Source organism: Zootoca vivipara, chromosome 16, assembly GCF_963506605.1.
Source record: "Zootoca vivipara chromosome 16, rZooViv1.1, whole genome shotgun sequence".
NCBI lineage: Eukaryota > Metazoa > Chordata > Lepidosauria > Squamata > Lacertidae > Zootoca > Zootoca vivipara.
The window spans coordinates 26779960-26793488 of NC_083291.1; the positions used below are offsets into that span (position 1 = coordinate 26779960).

Below are 13529 nucleotides of genomic sequence, written 5' to 3' on the forward strand. Positions count from 1 at the left end.
CATGAAGGGGACAGGGCGACTTTGGGTTACTCACATGCTTCCTGGAAGCCTTATCTCAGGGGTTCCCAAACTAAAGGCCCGGGGGCCAAATGCAGCCCAATCGCCTTCTCAATCCGGCCTGTGGACGGTCTGGGAATCAGCATGCTTTTACATGAGTAGAATGTGTCCTTTTATTTAAAATGCATCTCTGGGTTATTTGTGAGGCACAGGAATTCGTTCATATTTTTTCTTCAAAATATAGTCCGCCCCCCCACCAAGGTCTGAGGGACAGTGGACCGGCCCCCTGCTGAAAAAGTTTGCTGACCCCTGCCTTATCTGTTTCATAGGGATGTTGCTGTGAGGATGGAGGGGAGGAAAGAAAATGCACTGTTTAGCCATTTTGAGCTCCTTCGCAGGAAGACATTAATCATAAATTTGGTTTTGGCAAAGGCTATGAAAAGATTTCTTCTTTTTTTAAAGAAGCAAGTGTAGCAAATGATTGTGCTTGAACGCTTCCTCTTTGATCTGGATACATCTGCTAAGTTTAGATACCTATTTACTGCCGCAAAACATCAGGGTGGGTGGGGAATCACATTCCCTTCTGGGCAACATTTCAAGGCCCAAATGCCAGCAGTGGGCAGGGCCAAGGCAACAAAGGTGAATTTTGCTTTTGTACCAGTGCTTGTTTTTCTAGAAAAAAACGGTGCTGGAGCTGACCATGAACTTCTCCCTTGTTCTGTAAGAATGGCAATGGAGTCCACCTGAAAGGTGCCGGAACTGAGCTCTGGCTGAAAAAAGCCCCACTTTGTAATCATCATCATCATAATTTATTATTTATACCTTGCCCATCTGGCTGGGTTTCCCCAGCTACTCTGGGCGGCTCCCAAGAGAATATTAAAAACATGATAAAACATCAAACATAAAAAAAATTCCCTAAACAGGGCTGCCTTCAGATGTCTTCTAAAAGTCAGATAGTTGTTTGTTTCCTTGACATCTGATGGGAGCACGTTCTACAGGGAGCGTGCCACTACTGAGAAGGCCCTCTGCCTGGTTCCCTGTAACCGCACTTCTCGCAGTGAGGGAACCGCCGCCAGAAGGCCCTTGGAGCTGGACCTCAGTGTCCGGGCTGAACAATGGGGGTGGAGACGCTCCTTCAGGTATACTGGGCCGAGGCCGTTTAGGTCTTTAAAGCAGTAGGCTAGCTTCTACACAGTAGGCCTGGGTGATGTACTGATACAGCGTCCAGGACCAGTTTGAGGGCCAGAGTGTGATGGCGTCTTCACCTAGCAATATATCACAGGTAGGGCTTGTCTATGCCTTACCTTCTTTTTCCAGTTGCTGCCATCTTCCACCCTGTGCCGGGTACTGGCAGCAAAAGAAACAGTGGCAGTTTCACAACAGTGCCTTGTGAGGGCAGGGCCAATGCTCCTTCCTTTTCACCATCGCGATGTATCACTATATCACGATGTTTAGGTGATGATACGTCGCACTGTTGAAAAGCTGATATCACTGAGCCCCGCTGTGTCCACTAGCCTGGCAGGCGAGAGGCAATATCAGAGTTCAAGCCAGTCAAAACACTCAGAGACTTTCCCCCCAAGGGCAAAGTCGGTCATAGTGCAGGATGTGAACCTGAGGTATGGAGGGGAGAGACTGGAAGGGGGAAGACGAACCTGCCTACGTGTCTACGTTATTCAGTAACAAAAGCCAGCGCAGGCAGCAGTTAACAAAAAACACATTAACGCCAAGCCGTTGGTCATCTGTATTATTTTAATGCAGAAGAGAAGGTTCAGCACAAGGAATGAAAAGCTGGTGGCTCGATTCTGGTCCCAGTTTGAGGCTCTAATGCCTGTTGCATCCAGAAGTTAGCGCTTGCTGCTAAGAATCATTTCACTTTCTGAAAAACCTGGACACAAACCACATCCTCTGCTGTCAAGCGCTAGGAGGAGAGAGAGAGAAAAAGAGAATGAGGGAAGAGACACTCCAGGCCTGAGACTTTTGGAGCATTTTTCATTTGTGAAGCTTAAAACAGCTCATAACATTAATGGAAAAACCCATTTCGGCTACCATGTACATCCAATTTCTCTTTTGCGTTTTTTGTCCTGGATTGACAACACTCAAGTCACGCAACATGACGCAAGCAGCATCGAGACAGCAAATTTAAGTATAGGACCGCTGCTTAGGAGCAGGGAAGATTAATAGCAAGGTTCCAGGGCCTGCTTCTGAAATTAAAATACAGTGATTACTTGCAGTTTAAGAGCATTTGTTGTGCTGACTTTTGAATACTTTAATGTCTAAACCAGGGGGGGGGAGGCTGCTCAAATGGAGTTTCTGCTTTAAGCATCTTGTATGCAAACTCCGAGTGATAATCCATTGCCTGACCAGTGTTCTCTGTGTGGACATGGAAACATATCTTCTGGCAAAGAAGGGCCTCTCCAACCTCCTCTATGGACATGATCCACCAAGAAGCTCTCCTGCACATAAGTCACTGAAAGAAACTGAAATCCCTCAACATTCATTTTTCAATGGCATACAGTGGTACCTCGACTTACGAACAACTCGACAACCGAATTTTTCAACTTACGAATGGGGCAAATGGCCGCACGCGTACGAATTTCTCGACATCCGAACGGAAACTGTGGCGGTTTTAGATAGGGTTTTTTCAACCTACGAATTTTTAGATGGGGTTGCTTCGACTTACGAATTTTTCCGTTTCCAATGCATTCCTACGGGAAATCGCGTTTCCAATGGCGCTTTTCGACTTACGAATTTTTCAACCTACGAAGGTGCCTTCGGAACGGATTAAATTTGTAAGCCGAGGCACCACTGTATATTCAAAAGGATCTCCTACGAGTTTACTTGTACACAAAGCCCCCCACCCCCAATCAGTTCGGTATCCCACCCTTAATGGCAACTCATGAACTACTTGTTCTTAAGAACAGGAAGTTTTAGTGCCTGGAATATATGGTTCGCAAATTCTTTCTGTAGTATAGGAAGAGCCCATTCAGAAGCATTTTAACAGCCCAATGAAATTCGACCCAGCCCTTGTACTTGGAAAGATGGGCATTTTGCTCTGCTTGGGTCACACAGACATTAATAGTTGCATGTCACCAAAGAAGATCAGCAAGCCAAAGGCAACTGGAGGCTTTTTTGTATAAAGCATTTCAGCGGATAAAATTGTAGACATGCAGTTCAAGCCATACATGTTTGTGAGCGAATGAACACGCACTTCCATCATTAGCGCTGTGGCTTCATTCTCCAAAGTTATTGTTATTCAGCTTAGTTTTTTTAAAAACATTGTATTTAGCTTATATGCAATAATAAGCTAACAGCAACAAGAAAAGTGCTTTATACCAGAACTCGCATTTTGTTTTGTTTTGTTTTGTTTTAATCTATTCTATTCTATTCTAGTATTCTATCCTATCCTATCCTATCATAGGCTGTAAGACAGGCATCCCCAAACTGCGGCCCTCCAGATGTTTTGGCCTACAACTCCCATGATCCCTAGCTAACAGGACCAGTGGTCAGGCATGATGGGAATTGTAGTCCAAAACATCTGGAGGGCCGAAGTTTGGGGATGCCTGCTTTAAGATGCCACAACAGCCCATTGTTCTTGTATTTAGCAGATGTCTTCTGATTTCAAGCTTCTCTCTGAACACTTTGAATGAATTCATTTTGTAGCCTAACTCTTGAGAGTGAGGCAGATGTTCTCACTCCCTGTTAAATAATTTCACCTGTGCAACCTCATGGACCTGCGAGGAACTCTCCACGATTACAACAGGCATCTGCAGCTGAGCTTCTCCCCCCAAGCCTCTGGTATCCAGTTATCCAGCACAGATGGCGGTCATCCCTTCATACTTAACGTAGCAGAGGGTGATGGCCGTGGGAGATGCCGTGAATTAATGGATGGCACAGAATGACACGCCATGGACACCTTCTGTGAATCACTGCTTCACCCTCCCCTTGAAACAGCTTGCCGGCATTGTTGCATTGGCAATTGTGTGGAGATCTTGCACAGACCATGCACAGAGTTTGTGAGCAACACTAAAGCCGTTTTTTTAAAAAAGAGTGTCATGCACAGAGGTGTTGGGTTTTGACTTAATCATTTCCCCACTCCCTTACAGAAAGCCCCAGGAGCTGCGGTCAAATTTCAAGGAAGATGCAGGACAATGGATGCCTCCCACTGAGCTCAGCCAAGTCAACTTTTGAACTCTTGGGAAAGGATGTTTTTGTCAAGGGGCCATTGCCTCCACAGATGACAGGCATAACTCATGGGGCCTAGCTTTGGCTTTTCAGAGCCAGAGCCATAGAAGGAGAGGGCTGGCCCATGCTAAGCTTCAGGAAACTCCCAATTGCCTCGCCTAAAGGCTTCCTCTGTGCTTGGGGCAAGCTTCTCAGGCTGCCTTTCCTCACCAGATGCAGCCGGTCCCCTTCAAGCCAGTGTCTCCAGCCTCGATTTTGTTTCTCTCCTCGCTGTTCACACACCAACTGATCTCCATCCCAGAAGACCTTTGTCTGAAGGGGGGGGCGAGAGAAAGAAGAGACTATATCGTTAGCTAACAGAATACGCCTTCAATTCTAGGGTGGTGTAGAGCATGTGACTGATCCACTTTACTATAAAAAAACAGAGCCAGGTAAATTGGATAGAAGTACAGTCGTACCTTGGTTCTCGAATTTAATCAATTCTGGGAGTCCGTTCAACTCCTGAAACAGTTCGAAAGCCAAGGCATGGCTTCCAATCCGAAGCTGCGGAAGCCCTGTTGGACACTCGGTTCCCAAAAACGTTTGCAAACCGGAACACTCACTTCCGGGTTTGCGACATTCGGGAGCCAATTTGTTCAACGACTAAGGCATTCAACCAGCAAGGTACAACTGATTGTTTGCAGACCAAAAGGTCCCAGTGCAATGTCTCCTCTGTCATGAACTCACTAGGGAGCTGCGAGTCTGCAGTGTGGGGATAATACTGATATACCTTACAACAGGCATCCCCAAACTCGGCCCTCCAGATGTTTTGGGACTACAACTCCCATCATCCCTAGCTAACAGGACCAGTGGTCAGGGATGATGGGAATTGTAGTCCCAAAACATCTGGAGGGCCGAGTTTGGGGGTGCCTACCTTACAAGGTTGTTGCAATTGTTTCAGAATAACGAAGGGATCTCAACACTCAAGAGCACTATATAGTCAAATCTTACCAATGTCTGTGGATTTTGCTTTCTGGAAAGGCCATTTGATCAAACAGGACACACACAAAAATAGAACAGGGTTGCTGTGGTCCTGAAATTGTGTAGAACCTACTGGAGAAAACAATATGTTCCACTTTTTAAATCCTGATAGCTAAATTATAGCCACAGCTTCTAGACAGCCCAGGAGTCTGGTGCTTTTATGACCCAACTTGGAATCATTTCAGAGTAAGGTCCTAAAGGTTATTTCAAGCATCCCAGGGTACCTTTGGTTTTTATTATGAACTGAAATGGGAGATGGGAATCCAGTAGAGAGGAGACTATGCTAGCCTGTCCTTTGCTTGTAAACCACCCAGGGAACAGTTTCGGCTGAATGGTGGCACACAAATAGCCCCAAAGCAAACAAACAAACCACCATCTCTGATTATTGGTTGAAACTTATGCATACAGCAGAAATAAACTTCCAAGGATATGACTTCCCAAACCTTTGCATCTTTTTTTTTTTAACACAAGGCTGACCACTTGGTCTCCAGCAATAATTGGGTTGCTTTAATTCTATGGCTTTTTCTAGATATTTTTTTCCTGAATTTGATGTGTCAATTGTTAAAATGGAATTTAAAAAGAGGACCAGAGTTCTCTCTGTTCAGTGTAATGTCTCTCTAATGGCAAATGTTAATGCGGCTCCCCGGTACAAAATGATTAGGTTTCACCAGGGAGTTGAAATTTTATCATTTTAAATATAAGTTTATTGTTGTAGCCAAAGGCCATGACAAACCTGCAGCAACAGTACCAATAAAACAATACGGGTCAAACATCCATCATTCAAGCCAACATCCATGATGTAAGAGAGAGGTTGCCAAAGCACCAACAAACTCAAATCCAGCTTGACTTCAAATTAAACCTCCGACAATTTACAACCATTTTATCTAACTCCTTTTTCCTTCTCCGCTCCTTTTTTTGCAACCAGTACTTAGAGAGTCAGTCTCTGTGTTATGAAGCTATCATAGTCACTCAAAAGAAAACCAGGCCATTTCTGCCAGGGGGTGCCTGCTTGCTTGTGTGAACAAAGGTTTCAGAAAGTGATCTCTTGGGTCACAATATAAGGGGTGGGCTAACAGATAATGATGTCTTCCACCTGAGGATGACCACAAATACAAAGTTTGTCCATGTACGGGGACCTTGATGTAGCAGCCACCCAAGACTGCAGTGGGCATGACTTGGAAACACAGCTCAATAAAGGCAATTCTTAAGGAAGCCGGTGAGAGTTTGGTCAAATAAGTAGGTCTAAAATGCTCTGTTCTCAAGTGGGGATACCAAGGGGGAAATATGGTGTTTCTAATTAGTTTCAGGTTCCCTCTTGATTCGATTCAGAAGAGCCAATCCCTTAGTTGACACTTATTCAAGATCAAAGCATAGCTCACTTCTGGAAAATAACAATAATCTAAAACATCTTGACAAGCCCAAAAAGCTTTGGAAATGCTATTGTTACACTCTGTGTTGCTTTGTGCTGTATTCTCTGTTTTATTGAACTTGCATGTAGTTATTTTACTGCATTTTAAATTAAAAGTAAAGTAATAATAATATATTGACAAGCTGCTTTCCGGTGTTGCTTATCTCCTAATTCCATATAGCACAGAGCAGGAAAATGCTCAACAGGCATAGCAGCCATTTTTAAAATATGCTTTAACTGAGCGAGTTTGCTCTTGCCTCAATTATTGGCCACCCATATTCTGTTATGAAGAAGAGTTACTGATCCAAAGCTTTAATGGAATTCAAACCAGAGCCCCAGATTTCAATGCTATAGAGTATTTGAGTAAGCACTTTGAAGCTTGGGTTGCCAGGCTCAATAGTGGACAGGACTTCTGTGCCTTTAATTGCCCTGCTCTCTTTTGAGTCTGGAAACCTTAAAGAGAAACCAGCAGACCCTTTGCTTGGAAATTAAACAAAGGGTCTGCTGGTTTCTCTTTAAGGTTTCCAGACTCAAAAGAGAGCAGGGCAATTAAAGGCACAGAAGTCCTGTCCTCTATTGAGTCTGGCAACCCTATTTGAAGCACTTTGCTACCAAATATCTTTCTGGCAGCTTCAATCAGCTGCCCACCCTTATCGTAACAGAACTTCATCAATGTCCCTATGCTTTTCTGTGCTTTGACTTTCACTGCCTCCGTACAGCCCTTCCAAGAGAGGATTTCAATAGAGTACACCCAAGTATCTGAACGAGCGAGTTTGGTCTATGGCCTGCTGATTTAACACCATCTATATAGTACCTTAGGACTGTGTCTGCCAAAAATCACAACCCTACCGCTCCCCTGAAAGGACCCAGCTATTGATTACAGGAAGTTCCACAAGGAGGGAGCTACTTTTGAGAAAGAGTCTCCAGATGTGCACTACAGAAGTCTTCTCACATGGCTAAGATTTCAGTTAATGCCCTGTCTTTTGCGCTAGGTGGGCTGCATTGCAACTTTCTTCCTGTATAATTTTGTGGGCAAAGAAGGAGTAAAAGACAGAACAACTAAATAAATGTTGGCTATTCCAGGACAGTGACCATTGCTTGTGGAGTAAGTCAGAAATAAAAAATAAAATAAAATAGAAGCCAACAATTATTATTTTTCTTGCCAAGCTTTAAAATACCAAAGTAACATTATAGTAAGGGGCTAGCCTTAGCAGAAGAAAAAAATCAGGCAGCAGCTTCTGGTGGAGGGCAGTATCCCTGCCCACAATATCAATCACATGCCTCCCTTTTAAAAAAATAGTTCTTAATCTATAGCAGTGGGATGGCATTTAAAAAACAAAACAAAAAAACAAATAATCCCAACCCACAATAATACAGTGGTACCTTGGTTGTCAAACTTAATCCGTTCCGGAACTCCTGAAACTGTTTGAAAACCAAGGAGCGGCTTCTGATTGGCTGCAGGAGCTTCCTGCACTCAAGCAGAAACCGTGTCAGATGTTTGGCTTCCAAAAAACATTCGCAAACCGGAACACTCACTTCCGGGGTTTGCGACATTCGGGAGCCGATTTGTTCGGGAGTCAAGCCATTCGACAACCAAGGTATCACTGTATTCAATCAAGGGGCAGGCAATGTATGATGATCTCCAGAAATGGAAGCAATGACTGTGAGACGACCTGAAGTTGAGATATAACTGGTGGAGCTCTACCCCAGTAACCAACATAGCTGCCAAGTTATCCCTTTTTTTAAGGGATTTTCCCTTATGCTGAATAGGCTTCCTCGCAAGAAAAGGGAAAACTTGGCAGCTATGGTAACCGATTCCAGAAGGGCTATATTCTTGTTTTATTCAGGTGTGAAAACAACCATGGCTGGTCTTAGGCAAAGACCTCTTGATAAGAAATTCTCCCATTAACCCCACAGATATCAAATGCAATTTTTAGCCACTCTTCCAAGGTTTGGAGGCAGTATACATTTAGTAATAAAAGCAAATTAATACAACGTTCATTGATTGGCTTTGTCATAAACTCGTTAGACAGGCCACTCATTCTCAAACATTCTCAAATCTGGGGATAATATGGGCCTAGCTTCCAATGCCATTAAAATTACCAAAAAGAAAGCCAGCAACTTTGAATGCTTGACAAACCCTTAATTAGCATTCAAAAATTATTTCTACTATTACTACTACTTCCTCCGCCCATGGCCTTTATTTCCAAAACCTTTATTTGAGGCTGTGCATTCATTATTATTTTTTTTGCTGTGCTTAGCCATTGATGGAGTGTTTGTCTATCCCTCATTTGTAAAACCGAGTTCTCCTAAAAGGGTGCAAGATCTCTGGCAGCTACAAACGAAGTTGCCCCACTCCGAGACTGGAGCTGGTGTGAACACTGAGCTCCTAATAAAAGCCACCTCGGAAAGAGAGGGAGACACTGAAAGATGTTTTTGTTCCAAACACATCCTTTCCCAAAACTAGGTTGCTGGCGTATCAGAAGCACAGCCCCAGTGAAACCATGACTCACAAAGTGCCCACAAGAGGTCAACAAGTTTGTTTTGCTGCATGTATGCAAAAGAGACAGGCCCCGTCAAGCATCTGAGAGTACACTAGAGGTAGCAGTTGTGTTACAAGTCGTGCAGGCTTAACATGGAGTCTAGTTTGGGCAACAAATAAGTTTCAGTTGATTAGATTAGATTAGATTAGATTTCTTTATTGTCATTGTGTAATTACAATGAAATTGGATGCTATCCCATAAAAACAAAAACAAGAAACAAAACAAAAAAACACATTTTCAGCCACACATGCACATGCCTACACAACTCTTCAGCTCAATTATTTAGTTACAGTATTTAAGATGGATATAGCTTTTGGGCAGAAACTGTTTTTTTTAGTCTATTTGTTCTTGTTCTACCGTATATCTCTTGCCTGAAGGCAGTAGTACAAAAAGACTATATCCCGGATGAGGTGGATCCTGTAAAATATTTTTTACTTTTTTTGAGGCAACGGGAACTGTATAGATCTTCCAAAGATGGGAGGGGATGACCAATAATCATTCCGGCTGTGGTTGTGACCTTCTGGAGCACCTTCCTCTCCATCACGTGAGTTCAGTTGTCTCCTTGCGTGAACAGTGCAACATGGGAGGAGATGTTACGAGTAGGCATTTCTGCACCCCCAACGCATGGAGATGAATATTACGCCTTCCACACACACACACACACACAAACTCCTTTCCCTGTGAGTAGGCTGCTCTACCGAGTGGTTTTTATTTGCACAAATGTGCTTCTTTCTGCTTGTCAGGTGAACAGAAAGCTTCACAACACTGCTGAGCTAGCACAACCAGCGACAGAGCAAGCCGATGGGCGCCTGTGGCAGCACGCGTGCCCTGCGTCTGGGGACGGGGCCAGCCGCCCGCGGGGTGGGGCAAGCTGAAGCAGGATATTTTGCCAGGCGGACCGTTTGGGGCAACACGGAGTCTGCGGGCGCCCAAGCCACCGCGTCACTCCCAGGAGAGATGCATGGCTCGGGCGCGCTGCAGGCCCTGCGGTGAGTGCCGCCTGGCATTTTGTCACACACACCCCCATTGGTGACACCTGGGGCGGCCTGCACCCACCGCACCCCCCTTCCTCTGCCCCTGAGCACAACTCAAGGCCAAGAATCAATGTGTGTGAAACCATGTCGACACCGTAGCTCTCCTTTTGCAATCTCTCTCATAGGCGGTGTCAGGGCGACTCCCTACAGGGAGCTTCCCCCCCCCCAGTCATCCTGACCAGCACTTCGCCCAGCGACAGCACAAGCAGCGAGTCAGGAGGAGGGAATGAGGAATGGAGCGGTTTGGAGAGAGGGCTCGGTGAGGTGTCTGAGCCCTGTCAACGCTATGGAGGACAGAGAGTGCAGGAAGGGTTAAGAGACATGTCAGAGCCCCAGGCAGCAAGAGGGGAAAACTCTCCTTCCGGTGCCCGAATTGAGGCGCACGCCCACACGTAGGGCGAAGGGGCGGTGTTTTGGGGTGCCCAGGCTTTTATGCTGGCTGAAAAGCAGGAGGCAGCCATTGCTGGGTTCTGAATCGGACTAGGCGGTTATGTTTTCTGTTATCTCTGCACTGTAAAACTCTTAAAGACAGTGCGGACTGGAGCATCTTTACTCGAGAGTAGCCGCAACAATCCCCTGACAGGCAGCCACCGAACGGGTCTGTTCCCACAGTCCAACGGCTGGCAAGCTTCCGCTTCTTACCTGGCACTTGCGCCCATCCACTGGTCCCAAGTCCTCTTCAAACTCAACCCCAAGGTCAAAGTCCATGTTATAATTCCGAAGCGAAGTCAACGTGCGGATGGTCATGTGGTCTCCGTTGTGGGTGATCTCCTTATCCGGCTTCAGGAGGCAAACCAGTTTCCTTAGAGCGACATTGATGTCTAACATATGACAGTGTGAGAAAATAATTTGGATAGGTCAGGGCAGTGCGTGTTCATGAAATTGTACTGTATGTGGCAGGATAAGTACAGTCATACCTTGGTTCTCGAACAGAATGCGTTCCAGGAGTCTGTTCAAAAACCAAGGTGCAGCTTCTGATTCATTCAGAAGCTGCAGAAGCTGCGCCGGATGTTCGGCTTCCAAAAGTTGTTCGAAAACTGGAATACACACTCCAGGGTTTTGATCGTTCGGGAGCTGGTTTGTTTGGGAGCCAAGGCATTTGAGATCCGAGAAATGGCTGTAACAGCTTAGTATGCAGAAACGGCAATGACCTTTCTTGTTACTTAGCCCTTGCTGTAGATAGTTCTCTAGTGTTTAAGCCACCTTGCCCAACCCTTAGTGAGGAAAGAATCATAGAATCATAGAACTGTAGAGTTGGAAGGGACTATGAGGGTCATCTGGTCCAACCCCCTGCAATGCTGGGACCTTTTTTCCCAACGTGGGGCTCGAACCCATGACCCTGAGATTAAGAACCTCTTGCTCTACCAAGCTATCAGGAGGACAACACAAGAACACATCTGTCTCAGGCGTTTATTTTGAAACTTACACCCTTGTCTTCTTTACCCAGATGCAGCCAACGTAGTAAAATCAAGTAAAAATGCAATTAAATATAGCATTTAAAAACAAATCATTTTAATATCTCTGCATTATTTCCCTCACCAGCTTGCCTAGAAAATTGGACCCTGGCTAAGAAATTGAGCTACATCTCAGGAAGTCCTTACTGTATTTGAATCTCATTCATGCTATGAATGCACTCCCCCATTTGCAATACAGTGGTTAATAATACAGACCTACCTTACGGACCTGTGGTAAGGATTGCCAAGTTGGTAGCCAACGCTAGACCCTTCAAAATTACCATAGAAATGCTAAGTTGATTTCGTCTCAAATGTGAAGATCTTGAAAAAGCATCACTGAAGCATACTGGAAGAAGGGACCCCTCTCCTAACTCCAGAATGTGTGGGCCCAGCTGCACGATCTCATGTGCGGCCACAAAGGCACTCTGCACATGCTCCAGTTAATGTTTTTCCAGATCTTCAAGTTAGGTATTCATGGGGGTTTGGGAGGGAATATTAAGCACTGTATCAAATTCATTCTCAGAGTTTGTGGGGTTGGTGTGAAAGGGGGGGAATGAGAGCGTGAGAGAGAATAACAGAATCCCGGAATTATAGAGCTGGAAGAGACCCCCAATGGTCATCTAGTCCAACCCCTTACAATGCAAGGAGAGAGAAAAAGAGAGAGAGAGAGAGAGAGAGAGAGAGAGAGAGAGAGAGAGAGAGAGAGAGAGAGAGAGAGAGAGAGAGAGAGAGAGAGACTGGCGGAGGGTGAGAGTGAGAGAGAGACTGGCGGAGGGTGAGAGTGAGAGTGAGAAGGAGAGAGACTGGCGGAGGGTGAGAGAGACGCTTACCTAAGGCACGAAGGTAGTTGTCCATGTTGTCCTGGGAGACGAATCGGTAGTAGCCGGTGAGATTGGGAGGCATCAGAAGGCAGGAGCAGGAACGGATGAGAGAAAGAACAACCGCGGGGAAGACAGAGAGAGCGAGAGAGAGACAAGAGCGCCAAGCGGCACGTGTGAACACGATAAGAGAGCAGCCCCGGAGGAAAGGAAAGACTCTGCTCGGGCTTTTCGCCCCACGGAGCCTCTGCTTACTTTGCCGGATGCTTTAAGCCGCCGGGTCTGTCTCTCTGCCTTCCTCGCTTGCCCTTCTCTGCCTCCGCTTATATAGCGCCGCTGCGCTCCCAAATCTCGCCGCCGTAAGAGTCGCTTCGCCCCGGCCCTCGGTAGGTGGGGGACGCAGCGGGGGAGGAGCCGGGAAGACGGCCTCCCTCCCCCTTTCTTCTTCCTTTCTTCTTCCGATTAAGACTTTAACACACACACACACAAGCACACACGCACACACAAAAAGCGCTGAAAGAAAAGAGAAAAAACTTTAAAGGGACAGCTTGACTTTCCAGTAATGATGGGCAACAACAGTCAAGTTTCCCTATAAAGAGGGTCAGCGTCCTTGGGATCATCTCTCACCACGCAGCAGCCCTGCGGATCGGAGATCCGGCAAACTCCAGAAACCTGGTTTGCCCTGAAACAACTTATTTCTCTCTGGGCCACACACGTTCTAAGTACAAATTGGCTGGCGCCGTACCAACTTTTTATTGATTAAAAAATACATTTGGAAACAAAAAGGAACAACTCCTAGCAATGCTTGATTTGTAACCTAGAATGCATCTACTTTGTACTATGATCACAGGATCATAAAGCAATGCAGCTACATAAGAACATGAACCGTTCCTAAAATATAATGACAAACAAGCCTCTTATACGGTATATGTACCTTAAGCATGTATACAAACTCAATGGGAGGTGTGAGTTTGCTTTTGCCCGGCGATCTCATTTATATGAGGTCTGATTTAAGACAAACTCTCATCTCTTCATGGACACAAAGAAGCCTTTCCCTTTTCTGATGTTCCATA

General features: G+C 45.5%; 1 protein-coding gene across 2 annotated transcripts; it reads right to left on the reverse strand.

Moving 5' to 3' along the window:
* Positions 1-1726: 1726 nt before the first annotated feature.
* Positions 1727-12837, reverse strand: RBP5 (retinol binding protein 5). 2 transcript variants are annotated; one of them, XM_035140941.2, is made up of 4 exons: positions 12712-12837; positions 10827-11005; positions 4390-4491; positions 1727-1915 (listed from the first exon to the last, which is right to left on the reverse strand). In XM_035140941.2, the coding sequence occupies exons 2-4, from the start codon at positions 10929-10931 to the stop codon at positions 1862-1864; spliced, it is 261 nt and encodes an 86-aa protein (XP_034996832.1). In that variant the 5' UTR covers positions 10932-11005; positions 12712-12837; the 3' UTR covers positions 1727-1861. The 2 variants fall into 2 exon arrangements, with proteins under 2 accessions (XP_034996832.1, XP_034996831.1); XM_035140940.2 differs by having other exon boundaries at positions 12469-12779.
* Between the last annotated feature and the right edge of the window lie 692 nt (positions 12838-13529).